The sequence below is a fragment of the Manis pentadactyla genome, chromosome 17 (genome assembly GCF_030020395.1).
Source record: "Manis pentadactyla isolate mManPen7 chromosome 17, mManPen7.hap1, whole genome shotgun sequence".
Classification (NCBI taxonomy): Eukaryota; Metazoa; Chordata; class Mammalia; order Pholidota; family Manidae; genus Manis; species Manis pentadactyla.
In genome coordinates, this window is record NC_080035.1 from 66,409,281 (window position 1) to 66,427,980 (window position 18,700).

The window sequence follows — 18,700 nt, forward strand, 5'->3', positions numbered from 1 at the left end:
TCACATGAGGGGCTCAGTGACAGTGTGGGGCTCCATGTCACCCTGGGGAATCTGGCCCCCTGGCATGCACAGGACTTACCACAGCCCCAGAGAAAAGGAGAGGGTGAGGCCCCAGAGCGTGGGGAGAGCTCCTCTGCACACCAGCCCCTCAGAGAAGTCCTTGGAGGTATGTGGGGACGTGCTGAGGGTCGCCGTCCCCTCACTGTGAAGGGCAGCTCTGAAACCTTTGCCAGCTTGTTCTCGTGCCTCCCGTGGGAGTCTGTGAAGTTCCTCCACACAGATGGGGGCCAGGAGGCCCATCCCAGCCTTGGGGGTTAGGCTAAAAAGGCTGCTGGACTCTCAGACAAGCGTGCCTGGAAGAGATGCCCCACTTCTGCCAGGAGGATGGCTCATTCATCAGAGGCAGAGTGACAGAAATACCCGCGGAGTACCCACCTATGATGGAGTCCCTCCGGAAAACATCTCTATCAAAAACGTAAAATGACAGGTGGCGAAAGCTCCGAGGAATTTCGCAGTGGAAGTCTTCTCCATAGAAGGGGCTGCACAGATAAACAGAGGAGCACCGTTAGTGTCTGTTGGGTGGCGGCCCTTCATCCACAGCCACACAGCCTTGCAGTGAGGTCCGTAGACCGAGCACTGATCCTGGGCACATGCGTGTGACCTCATCTTAAACATGCTACTCTGCACTGCACTCATGAGACATGACAATGCAGATCCATCCTGGGATGGGAATGGACCCAGCAGTAGGCAGGCTGCAAATCCCTGGCAGGTGCAGCCCCAGCAATGGTCCCAGGGGCGTGTCCCATCAAATGAAGACACTGTGGACCTGGCCAGCACCAGCCCAGGGAATGGGGAGCTTGACACCAGTGGTGGCATTAGCAGAATTACGTCTAGCATCTGTGTCCAGGTCAGCAAGGTGCACCAGGACTGACTGCTATGACGTCCTGAAGGCCTAGGGCAGCCAGTGGCAGGCTTCACTATAAAAGTTAGACCCAGCACTCCTCTTTCTCCAGAACTCAGGGCAAAATCCAGACTGGTGGCCGTCTGTACCTCCTGCCAGGGAGAGGACCCCCAACAACACCACTGACCTTCTCCACCGGCCCGTGGCTCATGCGTGCATCACCAGAGATGGAGACAAAACAGACTGCAAAGTCAAACTGAGGGGCAGAGAGCCGGGGGCCCCACCACTGAGCAGTTCCCTGGCTGCTCTGGCAGGGGCTGCAAGTGCAGGTTCACGGAAGCCCCAGGAACACATGGAGACCTGCCCCGGGCTGCCCTGGAATGGAGAGTGACTTGGGCACACCTACAGGGCCCTCAGGGCCTGCCAATTCCGTGTCCATGCACATGGGTGGCTAAGGCCCAGCGTAGTCAAGCAAGGGCTGAAATATACTCGTAAATGTTGGCAGTTTCACAGCCACGAGAGCCCAGGGTGAACAGCCAAAATCCCCTTCAGATGCAGACAGACAACCAGTGGCAACTTGCAGGAGGAAAGAGGGCCCCAGAGTTCACCCTCCATCTGGGCCGTCAGGAAGGCGGCTGCCCGCAGTGGCTACTGGGGGCAGGCCTGTGAGGGAAACAGTCCACTAACTGGACTGTGACAGTGACACACTGCAAATTTATGAAGAGGCATTCAACTATGAGCTTTAAAATGACTTTACGGCACCCGGAGGCCCTGCTGCCCCCACACCTGCCACCTCCCAGCCTCCCCAGCACCCTCAAGAGGCCAGCCCAGACAGGGTGCTCTGTTCTGGGTGCTGCCCCGAGAACTGCCTCCCCAAAGCCCTGCTCCAGTGGTGGGCAGCTCCAGCTGGTGTATACAACATGCAGGGCCTGTTCTGAGCCCCACCCCCCGGACGGTGGGGAAACTGAGGCAGCCGGCAGTTCAGCTGCACGTGCTCACGAGCAGAGGCAGTGGACCTGGGCTGGTGTCAGCAGAACAGCATCCCACCAAAGATGCCCAGGCCCTAATCCCTGGGGCCTGGGACTGTGTCATTTCGTGCGGCCACAGGGCCTGGGCAGACGGGATTCAGGCGAGGACCTTGAGCTTGGAGGGTGTCCTGGGTTGCCCGGTGGGCCCAGAGCATCTCAGGCCCTCTGAGGGTGGCAGGAGGGTCAGAGTCAGAGAGGGCACCCAGTGACAGGAGCAGAGGCTATAATCCCCAACAGGGAGGATGGTGGCTTCTAGAAGCCCGTCCGTCCGGGGAATGGATTCTCCCCGGGGCTGCCAGCGGGATCAGTCCGCATGACTCAGCGGCTCACACTTCCCTCAGAATGGCAGTGTGTCTGTGTTGCCTGGGCCGCTGAGCTAACTGGTGAGCCCCTTTCTCCAGAGACAGTGGGACGCCTGACACGCGTGGCCTGGTCAGCAGCTAGGCTCTTCCTCCCGTCCTGGCCCCACCCTGGTGGGAAAGACTCTGAAACACTTAGACATAAGCATTCAATCTCCTGGGATACCCATCCGGGTGGATGAACAACCACCAGGCCCACCCTGGGGCCCACACGAAATCAAAGCTGAAGACTCCCAGGGAGGGGCCACACTTTAGCACTTGAGACCCCACCCAGCACAGACGCACCACGTGGGGCACGTGTTCACAGGCCGCGTTCCTGGCTCTGCACGACCCGAGACGTGTGTCGGGAGAGGACTCCCAGTGTAGATCAGACAACTGAATGGCCCCCTGTGAGTGGCCCGTGGGCCATGACCACTGGGGACAGTGAAACAGGCAAGTTCTGGCCTGTGGGGCTCACATCCTAGGTGGAGTTGGATGGCCAGAATTAAAAAGACAGGTAACAAGTGTTGGTGAGGATGTGGAGAAATCTAGACCCTTGCACAAGGCCTGTAGGACCATAAACTGGTGTGGCCACTTTGGAAAGCAGTGGTTGTTCCTCAAAATGGTACACGTGGCCAGACAAACCCACTGCAGGGTGCACCCTGTGGAGAAATTAAAACATGGTCTGTTTTCTACATAAAAGCCAGTACAAGTTTACACAACTATTCACAAAAGCCTAAGGTGGAAACAGCCCAAATGTCCATTAGCTGATGTGATAAACACAGCGTGCTGTGACCACACAATGAGTGTTATCAGCCATAAAGAGGGGGAAGCTCTGACACGCAGCAACATGAACAAGCCTGGAAGACATGGGGCTCAGGAGAGAAGCCAGACATGCAAGACCACCCAGTGTGCTATCCCTTTAAGACAGGCCCAGGGCAGGTGGACCCACAGAGGGCAGATCAGGGGAACGCCCAGAGCAGGTGGACCCACAGACAGAGGGCAGATAGGGGGAACGCCCAGAGGGCAGATTGGGGGTTGCTGGTGACAGGCAGGGTGTTGGTGGGAAATGGGGACAGTTAAAGGTTTCTTTTTAAGGAGATGAAAACATTCTAAACTTGTCTGTGGTGATGGCTGCACAACTCTGAATATACTAAAAACCATGGAATTGTATATTATAAATGGGTAAATTATATGATAAATGAATTGCAGTTCAATAAAGCTATTTTAAAAAAACAAAAATTTTTTAAATACATAATATTTTTAAATATTATGTATGTCAGAAGTGAAAAACAGAATTAACATTCTAGGGTATATCCTTCTGGAAATATTTTTTCCTCTAAAGATACATGGATATAGAACAGAATAGAGATAGAGACATGCTTTTTAAATAAAAGTGGGATTCGATTATATATTCTGGTACATACTCAGCTTTTTCTTTTAACGTCAAGCCATGGACCACTTTCCAAATAAGTAGATAGAATGTTAGTGGCCACACAGCACCTGAGGCCTAATGACCGTACCTGCTTGGCGCATGGGTGCCAAGCCTTGATGGCCAGCGGCGTCCCCTGCCCAGCTGCCCCCCAGTCTCCTCTGAATAAAGTCCCACAAGGGGGAGCTGCCCAAGGCTTTTGTGCTGGTGGCATATGTGGGGACAAATTCACCCCAAAGGGCCAGCAACACTGAGTCTGATGGCCTATTTTCTATTAAATGCCCATCTTTTCATATTCAGTATACTAAGCATAAGAGCTTTTAAGCTTATGTTGCAAATTAAAAGACAAACAACGAGTGTACAACATATCAGAATACCTTTTCTAACTGGAAACACCACAGTTCGTTAAGGACGTCTGTCCCTCGCAGGGAGGTATGGGTGTGTGACCTGCGCCTCTCCACCAGGGGAGTGGGGGCTGCCCCAGAAAGGCCGTTTCAGCCCCTGGGCTGCACCTCTCAGGGTGGGAGGCCACGTGCTGCATTCCGGCTTCTGGGACCCAGTGGGGTGCGTGTGGGGTGGGCCACTCCCCCAGCCCTCAGAGGCTGAGGTAAGACAAACGCCCCCGACCCTGGGCACCTCCACACAACCCCAGGCCCAAGACATCCACAGCGTGCTCTCGCCTGGATACCTGCCCCTTCTCTGTCGGCCAGAGACCGTCTCTGGTGGGGAGCAGAGTCACAAGTCACTCCCAAAGGAAAAGGAAGCTGGCGATAGTTGGAGCGGGATGAGTCTCCCAGTCCACATTCCAGTAAGCCTGGCAGGACGCCTTTGGGTCGGTGAACTTAAAGGGCTGCACAGCCCTGAATGTGCTCTTCCCACAGTGGCTTAACCTGGGGTGTGCCTCTGCAGAGACCCAGCTCTGTCCCCAGCCCAGGTCAGCAGCCAGCAGATGCATGAGTAATGCCCTGCGCTGTGGGCCACTTGCACAAAGAAGAGAGGCCACCCAAAGGACTTGGCTTGCCTTAAATGCCACGATCTGACAGGAGACGAATGTGTGCTGCGCAGAGGCATCCGCCTCTGAGGCCAGCCAGAGTGACAAGCTTTCTCCCTCAGTAATTATCGGGAGAAGCTCAAAGGTTCACAGAATCCAGCCAAGTCTCACAAGGAAAAAAGAAAAAGCCCTGAAAAAGCCCTGGGCTGGCCACCAAGTAGCCACCAGCCAGGGCCACCACCTGCGATGCCCCTCGGCTCCCAGAGCCCATGGGTAGACAGCAGGGCCAGCCGGGGTTTGTCTGGGACCCACAGAGAGACCTCCAGTCTCCCCGTGAGTCACTTCCCAGCAGCTGCACCATCCCACCCCCAGGCTGCTGCTCAGGAGAAAGCAGCTGTGTGCCTGGTTTTCCCCATTTTGTCCTGTGTCTCAAACGTCTGCAATCACTTCCCAGTTGGGAGGTGGGGAGCTGCCCCACTTCTCTAGTCCGGACAGATACAGAGGCCACATGCCCCGAATGAGCGGCCCACACTGGGTCCTCCCTGAGGTCTGTCTTAAGGTGGCCTCCGCACCTCAAGGCTGAGCTACCGACACGCCACCTCCAGGGAGGCCCAGCACCCAGAAGCAGCGGCCCACGGCTCCCAGGGGCACTCAGGGCCCACCTCACGGCCCAGCGTGAATGGGAACCGAGCAGGTGGGCGAGTTTTCCCAAAGAGCAGCAGCCTCTCTCTGAACAGCTCAGAATCCAGCAATAAAACTTGCGTGTGATTAAGTCATTAACTCACAGCTGGATCAGAATTTCACTGAACTAAATACTGTGTTTGATGGAGTCCAAAAGGAGAACGGACAGAAAGGAAGTCGTGCAGCCCCACCCCGCACGGACTGAGGGCACCTGCAGGGAGGCCCAGGCGAGAGCACGCTGTGGATGTCTTGGGCCTGGGGTTGTGTGGAGGTGCCCAGGGTCGGGGGCGTTTGTCTTACCTCAGCCTCTGAGGGCTGGGGGAGTGGCCCACCCCACACGCACCCCACTGGGTCCCAGAAGCCGGAATGCAGCACGTGGCCTCCCACCCTGAGAGGTGCAGCTCAGGGGCTGCCTGCGGCCGGCGAGGCCTCTCCCGCCAGATGCCCGACAGGCCGAAGGAGAACCTCTGCGCTCAGAATTCTAACTGCACAACTCCTTAAAAGTCCTTGAGTAGCAAGGCCCTCAGCATCTGTGGGCTCTCATTAAAGCTCTTTCCTGAGGCTTCAGTAAGACAGCAGGATGCTCAGCCTGGTGCTGAACTGCAGGGGTGCCCAGGACAGGGGGCCACCATCACCACAGGAGACAGGGCGCATGCTGTGCCTGTGCATCTTGCCGATGCGAACTGGGTCTGGAGAGATGGAGTGAACCTGTGGGGGCCTGAGGCTGTTTCCTGGCCTGACCCAGCTCTAAGCACACAGCCCCCCGGCTGGGCATCACCTCCCCTGAGACTCAGTTTCCCATCTGCAAAAATACCTGCCCACAGGGTTATGGTGGGTCTGCAGGACAGTTACACCATGGGCTCCTAAAAGCCAAGCCCCACCGCCAAGGAGACCCTGGCCCACATCTCCTGAGCAGAAATCCCAGGTCCTTACCAGTGAATCATGACCGGACTGATCTATTATGGCCCAACCATGCTTTTTTAGGAGGCTGAAATGATGACTCTTAGAAGCCAGTCACACACTGGCCAGTTGTGACAACAGAAAGCTTTTAAACTCCAAAACTTGAAGGAGGGCCTGGCAAAGAAGGAGAGAGGGAGGGAGGAGCCCAGGGCAGGGACACCAGCCAGTGGGGAGGCATTAGGGTCTCCTACAGAGGATTTGAACTTTCCCTGGGGTTAGGTCTGACTCCAGCATCCTGCCAGCCAGTGAGGGACTCAGAGGGCAGTGGGGCAGGAGGGGTGACGTGGACCTGGCCCTCCCACGGGGACCCCTGACCAAGTGCAGCCTCCCTGCAGGCCGGCTGCAATTCAGGACACTGCTAAGGCCCCGTGGGAGGCCAGTGGGGGGTCCACGGAGTGGTCCCCAGCTGAGCGTCCCTGGGAAGTTTGGAGAGCCCTCATGTTCTCACACAGGGCCCCACTTAGGATGAACTGGCAGAGGCCTGAAGCCACGTGTCAGGAGCAGGCATGGACAGTGCCAGTCCACCCTGCCCCCAGGGAAGCCCCTCGACACCCAGCCTACCCTGAAATGTGAAGATGGGTGGAACCGTGCCCCAACGGCTTTCACCCACCTCCCAGCTGAGGAGAAAGCCCTCACCTAGATTACCTAGAGCCCAACAATTCCTAGACACAGAAATGACACAGAGGGCTCCTTCTGCAAGCACCGCCCTGGATACAGATGCCCCCTCCCGAGGCCTGGAACGAGCAGGTGCCTGGCGGTGAGAGACACCCCTACTGCCCTCCAGCTCTGCCCTGGGTCCTACGCCAAAGGGTGCTAAGTCTGGGACCTTGGGGTCCAGCATGAAACACCCCAGCTCTCTATCTGCAGCAGAGACTAAGGACTACAAATGCTGGTATGGAAAACATATGAGACCATAAAACCTGCTTTACACAGAGCTGTCCAGAAAATTCCTTTCCACAAGACTCACCCATAGAAAGAGCAATCATAAATAAGGCTAGATGACCAGAAAAACAGGCTTTCTGTGAAAACCCACTGCAGACCAGATCTGTTGTTAGTGAACTAGAATCCTGATTCACCCTGCCACTCAGACACATGGGGGGACGGGCCCCTGCCACACAGGACATGTGGGGGGATGGGCCCCTGCCACACAGGACACGTGGGGGGATGGGCCCCTGCCATACAGGGATGCGTCGGGGGACGGATCCCCACCTAGAGCACCCAGAGCTGCGGGGGACAGATCCGTCTACTCCAGCTAGAATGAAACGTCTGGCCTGAGGTTTGCATTTATGTCAAAAATACTTTTTATTTAAGCTTTAACTTAAGAAATTAGAAAAGTAAATGTTAGGAGAGAAAATGTTATTTATAGCCTCATAATTTCAAAGTTGGTTTTTCCTAGTCAACAACTTGGTTTTTACTAAAAACATCTGTGAAAATATTGTCTTCCCAAAACATACCCTCCCGTGCCTCCGGATTCCAGCCCCAAGGCTCCCCGCCTGACACAGCGGGGGCCGCCACGCCTTCCTGAGTATTGTCACTTCTCCACTTCTGCCGTGGTACTATTTTCTGAGCAAATGTCTCTCAGGATGAGTGTCATGGACCCATGGCACCTTCTGGATCTCAAATCGGAGGTGCACACCCGTCCGCTTGGGAACAGTCCTTCATTTGGCAAAGTTCTCAGCAAGAACTGCGGGAGCGGAGACTCTGTAATTATGCCCTGTCCACGAACATCGTGGTGCACCAGCCCTGCCCCACTTTGCTCCAGAAAGTGGTTATTTTACTGTCTAACTTCTAATTTTAAGTAAAAAAATATATAACACAAACCAAAGAACAAAAATACTCCCCACCCCAATCCCACTGCCTAGAAAAAACAGCCACGTTGACACTTGGTCCACGTATTCCTGAGCATTTTGGAGCAATCCCAATTTTTTTAAACAAGAAGGAATCCTGCGACAGATGCAGCTGTGCGACTTGCCTCCATCATTCAACAGACGTAAGCTGAGAAACGTCAGGGCTGGAATATGGCAGCCGCAGGCTCTGCCTTTGGGGAAGCACAGGAGGCTCCTACCCAGGAAGTGCCCTGCCTCAGCGCCCTCCCCTCCAGGTAGCAACTAAGCTCAGACTGGAGCGAGAGCCAGGAGGGGAGGACTTCTGGGCCCAGCTGCGGGGGTCCAAGCCCGGGAGGGGCTCAGCAGGCCCCACGGCGGGGGGGGGGGGGGTTGGGGGGGTTGGGGGGGCGAGGCCAGGCCGGGCAGCTGCTCTCTTCACACATTTCGTGGGATTTCACGGGCAAGGGCAGATGAATCCTCACCATAATCACTCAGAGGGACAAAAGGAAGCGAGAGCACTGGCTTTCCGGAATATTCTCGCCTGTGACTGCACCAGCCCAGCAAGGGAGGACCTCTCATTTTCAACTCCCTTTGTTCACATCAGGATTCGGCACTGCGCTGAAGCAGGGATTTTCTCTGTGATGCAACGTTCCCCGCCCACTTCAGAGGCCAGAGCGGCTCCTGGGGGAACCCCAGGACGCTCTCACAGATGCTTCCTGTGTCTAGCCAGGCAGCCAGGCAGCGGAGTCCACGTTAAGTCTTATAGGCCCCACTAGGTAAGACTTAGTTTATATAAACAGACAACCAGTGATGAGGTGCTATTTAAGTGATTAAAAAGTTATAGCAATAAAAAGTTAAACACAAACAAGTCCTTCCTTCCCATTAGAAGGTGTGATGTGTGTCCCAGCAGGACAGACACTGGGCCCAAATCACCTTCAGAGAAGGGCAAGGCCATTCTTCCGAATGTGTCTGATGTAAGGGGTTCCTACAGACAGACCTGCGACCCTCCCACCAGCAACAGAGAAAGGGAAGAAAAAGGTGCCTGAGGGGTCTCTCCTGCAGCCCTGGGTGAACTTGGCTGGGGAGCCAGTCTCAGCCGGGAAGCGAGCTCCTCTCGCTCACCACACTTCAGCAGAGTCAGAAAACAGACACGGGCAGCAGCTGAGCTCAGGGCTGGTCTCCTGGCCAGGGCCTCGGGGGACAGCAGGTTCTGCCAGCCACCATGCCCTCACCTCGGCAGGTCAGAGGTCCAGTGACCAGGCTCCAAAGCACTGCGAGGCCTGGAGGCTCAGCAGGGGGTGCTGTGTGCTTCCCCCTGGAATCTGCCACGTCTTGGCACTGAGCCCGGCTGGCGGGCGGCAGCAACTGTGCCACGGCCAGTCTCTCTGGTGGGTGCTCCCCTGACCTCCCCGGAGGGGCCTGCACCCTCCCACCCTGACTTCTGCCCCTCCACCAAGGTCGCATGAGGGTGTGTCCCCTCTCCCTGCCACCATCGCACCAGGCCCCTGGGGCTCCCCAGCTGAGCTTGGACATCATGCCTTCTGCGTCTCTCAGTCTCTTTTGTGTCTCTGGGGTGTATTTCAAACTTACCTTCTAGTTTACCAACTTTCCCTTCAGTCATGGCTAACCAGCTATTTAATTCATCCACTGAGTTTTCCATCCACTGGTGTTCTTAATTTCTGGAAATTCTATTTGGCTCTTTCTCAAGTTGGTTCAGCCCTTCTTTGTCATTTCTTAACCTGCTTTATTTTCATTTTTTATTTCTTGGTTTCGAGTATATAACACAGTGATTCAACAGTCATCTATGTCATCAGATGTTCACCCCAGCTAGTGCAGCTACTGCAGACACGGGAAGATATCACAGAACCACTGGCTATGTTCTCCGAGCTGCACTTCCATCCCTGTGACCCATTTCTATCATGACTGACATAAATCATGTGCTTCTTCACCCCTCACCTGTTTCTCCACCCACCCCAGCCCCTCCCCCATGGTGACCACAAGTCACTTCTCAGTGTCTGTGAGTTTACTGCTGTTTTGTTCATTCTGTTTTGCTTTGTTTTTATATTCCACACGTGAAATCATATGGTACTTGTCTTTCTCTGCTTAGCTTATTTCACTGAGCGTAATACCCTCTAGGTCCATCCATGTTGTTGTAAATGGCTGAAATTCTTTTTTCATGGCTGAATAATATCCCATTGTGCATATATAACACATGTTTAACCATTCATCCATCAAAGGACACTTCAATTGCTTCCATATCTTCATTATTGTAAATAATGCTGCCAGAAACATAGGGGTACACATATCCTTTCAAATCATGTATTTTGTTTTCTTTGGGTAAATTCCTAGAAGTGGAATTACTGGGTCAAGAGGTATTTCTATTTTAAATTTTTGAGGAACCTCCATACTTCTTTCCATAGCAGTTGCACCAACTGACATTCCCACCAGCAGTGCAGGAGGGTTCCCCTTTCTCCCCATCCTCACCAGCATTTGCTATTTCTTGTCTTTTGGATGCTGGCCATCCTAACTGGTGTGAAGCGATAGCTCATTGTGGCTTTGACTTACATTTCCCTGATGATTAGCGATGTGGAACATCTATTCATGTGCCTGTTGGCATGTGTATGTCTTCTTTGGAGAAGTGTCTGTTCAGGTCCTCCGCCCATTTTTTAGGCAGGTGATTTGTTTTTTGCATGTTGAGTCATATGAGTTCCTTTAAGCTGCTGTTTTTAATCTTGTCTCTCATTCCTTGAAATTCATTAAACTTTGTCAGCTGACAGTCTACAAGCTCAGCAGGTCTGATCTTGCGGTCTGTCGTTTCTCTTGGCACAGACACTCTGTTGCCTGTGTTCTGTGAATTTCTCCTTTGAGCTCATGTTTCTTGGAACTTCAGGAGAATTGTTTGAGTCTGGATTCAAAGAGATAACTGGATTTGCTTTGAACTGGTATCTTGTTGCCTCGGTGGACATTAAGAAGTTTTAATCCAGGACTATATTAATATGTATGTATGGGTTTAGGCTTTTGGACCACAGATGTGGTGTGGATTCAGGCTGCAAACTCATGAAAGAGATGGTTTTTTATTTCAAGTGTTTGGCAGCAGGTGGAGGCAGTTTTCTTTGCTTCACCTTCTGTGAAGCAGGTCTTCTGCCCTTAAAAATGGAGCAGAACTTCGGGGCTGCCAGCTCCATGGCCCATCAGTGTGAATAGGGTTTCTGCCTCAATACTAAAGGACCACATATACCCATATTTTTTAAGCTCTGAGAATTATTTTGAGTAGGTTTCTCTCTTCTTTGCTGTCAGTTTTAACTTTCTGCTTATAGCACCACTCTCCTTATCTGGTATATTAGATAAGCACTCAATGATATTCATCAAGCTAATGAATAAACAAAAATAGCCAAGCATATTAAAAGTGTCTGTAAGGAAAGCATGCATATCCTGCAAAGGGGTTTGAAAACCCGATAGGTTGAAGCATTGCCTCCGTGCACTCGCCAGAGCTAAGTGCTTCTTAGAACAGTATTGGGGAAAGTCACCTGACCCTGGCTGGATCACAGACAGGGCACTACCGGGCAGGAGAGGATTCATCACTATTTTCCTCAACTCTCAGCCTTTCTGCTCCAGAAGCATTTTCTAGTGCCACCAAAACCAGACACCCTTCCTCAATTTGTCTAAAATACTTTGAGGATGATGATCCCTCAACCTCAGAACAGAGGGTCCCAAATAGATTCCTTTTGCAGACATCCTCACGCAGAGATCTGGGCAGAGCCCAGCTTTACAGACTCACAGCCATTCCCCAGGCCCATTCCCCATGGGCCTCGACCATTTTAGACACAAAGAATCTCTCTTGTACCAGGGTAACAGATATAAGCAGACCTCGTCAAACCAGTGACCTTCATCATCAGCCCCAGGGCCAGACCTGACCCCTGACCAACTCCTGTCTCTCCCTTTTGCTTTACCAACCTAGACCAGAGATGCTGAGCACATGACAGTAACACACACGGCTGGCATCGCTTGGCCTCGGAGTAGCTCTGCCAGCCCTGGTGGGCACTGTGCAGAGGAGAAACAGAGCCAGTCTTCACATCCAGGGGCCAAAGACCCTTAACAGTTTTCTGTAAATTAAATTCAGTAAGTCGTCAGAACATGCTGCTTGTTCCCACTTAGAAGAAGCAAGATGCAAGGATACAATTCATCTGCTAAAAATGATCTCAAACTCAAAATAGCTGTCTTGATGGGCCCACACAGTCCACAGTTCTAAGCCTGATGGTAGAGCAGCTGGCTGCATGAGGGTTCTTCGCTCCATTAGTCACTAGATTGTAAACAAGGTGCTCAGAGCCCCGTGCTGGCCTTGGTGTGTCTCACCCAGACTGCAAGCTGCTGGTCCCTGCCCCTGCTCACCTGCTGACCCTCCCTGTCTGCATGTGTGGTTCCTCTCCTCCATCCCTGATGTAAACACCTGACTTCAGGGTGCGATCCCTCCCCACCCCATGGGTGTGGTCTGGTGAAGAAGCAGCATCTGGGGAGCTGTCAGAAAGCAAACTTTGGCTCCATGCTAGGTGCACTGGGGCCGACACTGGCTTTCACCAGCCCACCAACTGGTTCTTAGGCAAGAGGCGGTGCAAAGCCCTGATGGGTTGATTACATAACCAGCTCCTCAGTCTGGAGACCTAGGAAATGCTTTCTCCCCAGGCCCCTTCCTCAAATGCCGTTAGCAGATATTTTCTAGGCCTCTTACCCATCCTAGGCATGCCTCTGCAGAAAAATTTAAAGGAAAATGGTTTAAAAAAATGCTCTCCAAGACAAACAACAACAAATGTTGGCGAGGATGTGGAGAAAGGGGAACCCTCCTACACTGCTGGTGGGAATGTACATTAGTTCAACCATTGTAGAAAGCAGTATGGAGGTTCCTCAAAAAACTAAAAACAGAAATACTATTTGACCCAGGGTAAATTCCTAGGAATGGGATTCCTAAGAATGCAGGAGCCCAGTTTCAAAAAGACATGTGCACCCCTATGTTTATCACAGCACTATTTACAATAGCCAAGAAATGGAAGCAACCTAAGTGTCCATCAGTAGTGAATGGATAAAGAAGAGGTGGTACATATACACAATGGAATACTATTCAGCCATAAGAAAACAAATCCTACCATTTGCAGCAACATGGATGGAGCTAGAGGGTATTATGCTCAGTGAAATAAGCCAGGTGGAGAAAGACAAGTACCAAATGATTTCACTCATCTGTGGAGTATAAGAACAAAGCAAAAACTGAAGGAACAAAATAGCAGCAGACTCACAGAACCCAAGAATGGACTAACAGTTACCAAAGGGAAAGGGACTGGGGAGGGTGGGTGGAAGGGAGGGATAAGGGGAATAAGGGGCATTACAATTAGCACACATAATGTAGGGGGTGGGGGCCATGGGGAAGGCAGTATAGCACAGAGAAGACAAGTAGTGACTCTATAGACTCTTACTACGCTGATGGACAGTGACTGCAATGGGGTATGTGGGGGGGACTTGGTGATGGGGGGAATCTAATAACCACAATGTTACTCATGTAATTGTACATTAATGATACCAAAATAAATAAATAAATATGCAGTTTTGAAAATATATAAATAAACCCTGGTGCGGCCAGACGATGGAATACTATTCAATGTTAAAAGAAGAGAGCTATCAAGCTATGAAAAGTCATGGAGGAGCTTTAGAGAAACTAGTCTGAAAAGGCTACATACTTTGTAACATTCTGGAAAGGTAAACCATGGAGACCCGAAGTGGGAGGATAGAGGGAAAGATAAACAGGCAGAGCATAAAGGATTATAAGTAACTATTCTGTAAACTATTTTATAAAGGATTATAAAAAGTTTATATTATTTGTAGTGCAATAAAATTATTCTGGATTCCACAGTCTTGGAGGACTGCTTTCTCCTGCCTTTGCTGGACAGCCAATAGATACCTTGCCAGAATAAACACGGGGGGCGGAAGATGGCGGCGTGAGTAGAGCAGCGGAAATCTCCTCCCAAAACAACATATATCTATGAAAATATAACAAAGACAACCCTTCCTAGAATAAAGACCAGAGGACACAGGACAATATCCAGACCACATCCGCACCTGAGAGAACCCAGCGCCTCGCGAAGGGGGTAAGATACAAGCCCCGGCCCCGCGGGAGCCGAGCGCCCCTCCCCTCAGCTCCCGGTGGGAGAAGAGCAGGCAGAGCGGGAGGGAGACGGAGCCCAGGGCTGCCGAGCACCCAGCCCCCGCCATCCGGGGCAGAGTGCAGGGTGCTCGATACTAGGAAAACAGGGCAGCAAGAACAGTGAGCAGGCACTGGAGGCTGGGCGACTGAGGGCATAAGAAAAGCACGTGACCATTTTTTTTTGTTGCTTTTTTGCTGTTTTGTTTTGGCGAGCGCTTTTTGGAAGTCTTAAAGGGATAGGGACCCCAATACTAGGGAAATAGGGCAGAAAGACCGGTGAGCAGAGGCCTGAGGCTGGCACCGGAGAATAAAGAAAAACGAACGACCACCTTTTTTTTTTTTTTTAAATAAAAAATATTTTTTTTCTTTTTTTTTTTGGTGGGCGTTATTTTGTTTTGGCGAGTGCTTTTTGGAAGTCTTAAAGGGGCAGGGCGGGTCACTTAATCCAGAAGTAGGGAATCCGGGATCTCTGGGCACCCTAACCCCTGGGCTGCAGGGAGCAGGGAGGCCCCTTACGGAGATAAATAGCCTCCCAGCAGCTCCTGCTCCAACGCGACTCCACCACTTTGGAGCAGCTGCCCGAGCCAGGCCACGCCCACAGCAACAGCAGAGATTAACTCCATAGCAGCCGGGCAGGAAGCAGAAAACCTGTCTGCGCGCAGCTGCGCAGCACAAGCCACTAGAGGTCGCTGTTCTCCCAGGAGAGGAGGGCCACAAACCAACAAGAAAGGAAGTCCTTCCAGCCGTCACTCGTCCCAGTTCTGCAGACTATTCCTATCACCATGAAAAGGCAAAGCTACAGGCAGACAAAGATCACAGAGACAACACCAGAGAAGGAGACAGACCTAACCAGTCTCCCTGAAAAAGAATTCAAAATAAGAATCATAAACATGCTGACAGAGATGCAGAGAAATACGCAAGAGAAATGGGATGAAGTTCGGAAGGAGATCACAGATGCCAGAAAGGAGATCGCAGAAATGAAACAAACTCTGGAAGGGTTTATAAGCAGAATGGATAGAATGCAAGAGGCCATTGATGGAATTGAAATCAGAGAAAGGAACGCATAGAAGCTGACATAGAGAGAGACAAAAGGATCTCCAGGAATGAAACAATATTAAGAGAACTGTGTGACCAATCTAAAAGGAGCAATATCCGTATTATAGGGGTCCCAGAAGAAGAAGAGAGAGGCAAAGAGATGGAAAGTATCTTAGAAGAAATAATTGCTGAAAACTTCCCCACACTGGGGGAGGAAGTAATCAAACAGACCACGGAAATACACAGAACCCCCAACAGAAAGGATCCGAGAAGGGCAACACCAAGACACATAATAATTAAAATGGCAAAGATCAAGGACAAGGAAAGAGTGTTAAAGGCGGCTAGAGAGAAAAAGGTCACCTATAAAGGGAAACCCATCAGGCTAACGTCAGATTTCTCAACAGAAACCCTACAGGCCAGAAGAGAATGGCATGATATATTTAATACAATGAAACAGAAGGGCCTTGAACCAAGGATACTGTATCCAGCACGACTATCATTCAAATATGACGGTGGGATTAAACAATTCCCAGACAAACAAAAGCTGAGGGAATTTGCTTTCCACAAACCACCTCTACAGAACATCTTACAGGGACTGCTCTAGATGGGAGCACTCCTAGAAAGAGCACAGCACAAAACACCCAACATATGAAGAATCGAGGAGGAGGAACAAGAAGGGAGAGAAGAAAAGAATCTCCAGACAGTGTATATAAAAGCTCAATAAGTGAGCTAAGTTAGGCAGTAAGATACTAAAGAGGCTAACCTTGAACCTTTGGTAACCACGAATTTAAAGCCTGCAATGGCAATAAGTACATATCTTTCAATAGTCACCCTAAATGTTAACGGGTTGAATGCACCAATCAAAAGACACAGAGTAACAGAATGGATAAAAAAGCAAGACCCATCTATATGCTGCTTACAAGAAACTCACCTCAAACCCAAAGACATGTACAGACTAAAAGTCAAGGGATGGAAAAACATATTTCAAGCAAACAACAGTGAGAAGAAAGCAGGGGTTGCAGTACTAATATCAGACAAAATAGACTTCAAAACAAAGAAAGTAACAAGAGATAAAGAAGGACACTACATAATGATAAAGGGCTCAGTCAAACAAGAGGATATAACCATTCTAAATATATATGCACCCAACACAGGAGCACCAGCATATGTGAAACAAATACTAACAGAACTAAAGGGGGATATAGACTGCAATGCATTCATTCTAGGAGACTTCAACACACCACTCACCCCAAAGGATAGATCCACTGGGCAGAAAATAAGTAAGGACACGGAAGCACTGAACAACACAGTAGAGCAGATGGACCTAATAGACATCTATAGAACTCTACATCCAAAAGCAGCAGGATATACATTCTTCTCAAGTGCACATGGAACATTCTCCAGAATAGACCACATACTAGGCCACAAAAAGAGCCTCAGAAAATTCCAAAAGATTGAAATCCTACCAACCAACTTTTCAGACCACAAAGGCATAAAACTAGAAATAAACTGTACAAAGAAAGCAAAGAGGCTCACAAACACATGGAGGCTTAACAACACGCTCCTATATAATCAATGGATCAATGACCAAATCAAAATGGAGATCCAGCAATATATGGAAACAAATGACAACAACAACACTAAGCCCCAACTTCTGTGGGACGCAGCAAAAGCAGTCTTAAGAGGAAAGTATATAGCAATCCAAGCATATATAAGAAAGGAACAGCAATCCCAAATGAATGGTCTAATGTCACAATTATCGAAATTGGAAAAAGAAGAACAGATGAGGCCTAAGGTCAGCAGAAGGAGGGACATAATAAAGATCAGAGAAGAAATAAATAAAATTGAGAAGAATAAAACAATAGCAAAAATCAATGAAACCAAGAGCTGGTTCTTCGAGAAAATAAACAAAATAGATAAGCCTCTAGCCAGACTTATTAAGAAGAAAAGAGAGTCAACACAAATCAACAGTATCAGAAACGAGAAAGGAAAAATCACGACGGACCCCACGGAAATGCAAAGAATTATTGGAGACTACTATGAAAACCTATATGCTAACAAGCTGGGAAACCTAGGAGAAATGGACAACTTCCTAGAAAAATATAACCTTCCAAGATTGACCCAGGAAGAAACAGAAAATCTAAACAGACCAATTACCAGCAACGAAATTGAAGAGGTAATCAAAAAACTACCAAAGAACAAAACCCCCGGGCCAGATGGATTTACCTCGGAATTTTATCAGACATACAGGGAAGACATAATACCCATTCTCCTTAAAGTTTTCCAAAAAATAGAGGAGGAGGGTATACTCCCAAACTCATTCTATGAAGCTAACATCACCCTAATACCAAAACCAGGCAAAGACCCCACCAAAAAAGAAAACTACAGACCAATATCCCTGATGAACGTAGATGCAAAAATACTCAACAAAATATTAGCAAACCGAATTCAAAAATACATCAAAAGGATCATACACCATGACCAAGTGGGATTCATCCCAGGGATGCAAGGATGGTACAACATTCAAAAGTCCATCAACATCATCCACCACATCAACAAAAAGAAAGACAAAAACCACATGATCATCTCCATAGATGCTGAAAAAGCATTTGATAAAGTTCAACATCCATTCATGTTAAAAACTCTCAGCAAAATGGGAATAGAGGGCAAGTACCTCAACATAATAAAGGCCATCTATGATAAACCCACAGCCAACATTATATTGAACAGCGAGAAGCTGAAAGCATTTCCGCTGAGATCGGGAACTAGACAGGGATGCCCACTCTCTCCACTGTTATTTAACATAGTACTGGAGGTCCTAGCCACGGCAATCAGACAAAATAAAGAAATACAAGGAATCCAGATTGGTAAAGAAGAAGTTAAACTGTCACTATTTGCAGATGACATGATACTGTACATAAAAAACCCTAAAGACTCCACCCCAAAACTACTAGAACTGATATCGGAATACAGCAATGTTGCAGGATACAAAATCAACACACATAAATCTGTGGCTTTCCTATATACTAACAATGAACCAACAGAAAGAGAAATCAGGAAAACCACTCCATTCACAATTGCATCCAAAAAAATAAAATACCTAGGAATAAACCTAACCAAAGAGGTGAAAGACTTATACTCTGAAAACTACAAGTCACTCTTAAGAGAAATTAAAGGGGACACTAACAGATGGAAACTCAACCCATGCTCGTGGCTAGGAAGAATTAATATCATTAAAATGGCCATCCTGCCCAAAGCAATATACAGATTTGATGCAATCCCTATGAAACTACCAGCAACATTCTTCAATGAACTGGAACA

The 18,700-nt window shown here is 49.7% G+C and overlaps 1 protein-coding gene across 5 annotated transcripts in view; it reads right to left on the reverse strand.

Moving 5' to 3' along the window:
• RASA3 (RAS p21 protein activator 3) overlaps positions 1-18,700 on the reverse strand; it is a 106,242-nt gene that overhangs the window by 48,236 nt on the left and 39,306 nt on the right. For 3 of the 5 annotated variants that reach the window (XM_036904823.2, XM_036904824.2, XM_057494488.1), the window contains one exon: positions 436-539. The exons of the other annotated variants lie outside the window; for them this stretch is intronic. In XM_036904823.2, the coding sequence (XP_036760718.1) occupies positions 436-539 (104 nt within the window). Of the gene's footprint in view, positions 1-435; positions 540-18,700 lie in introns of those variants that run through there. 5 annotated transcript variants of the gene reach the window in all.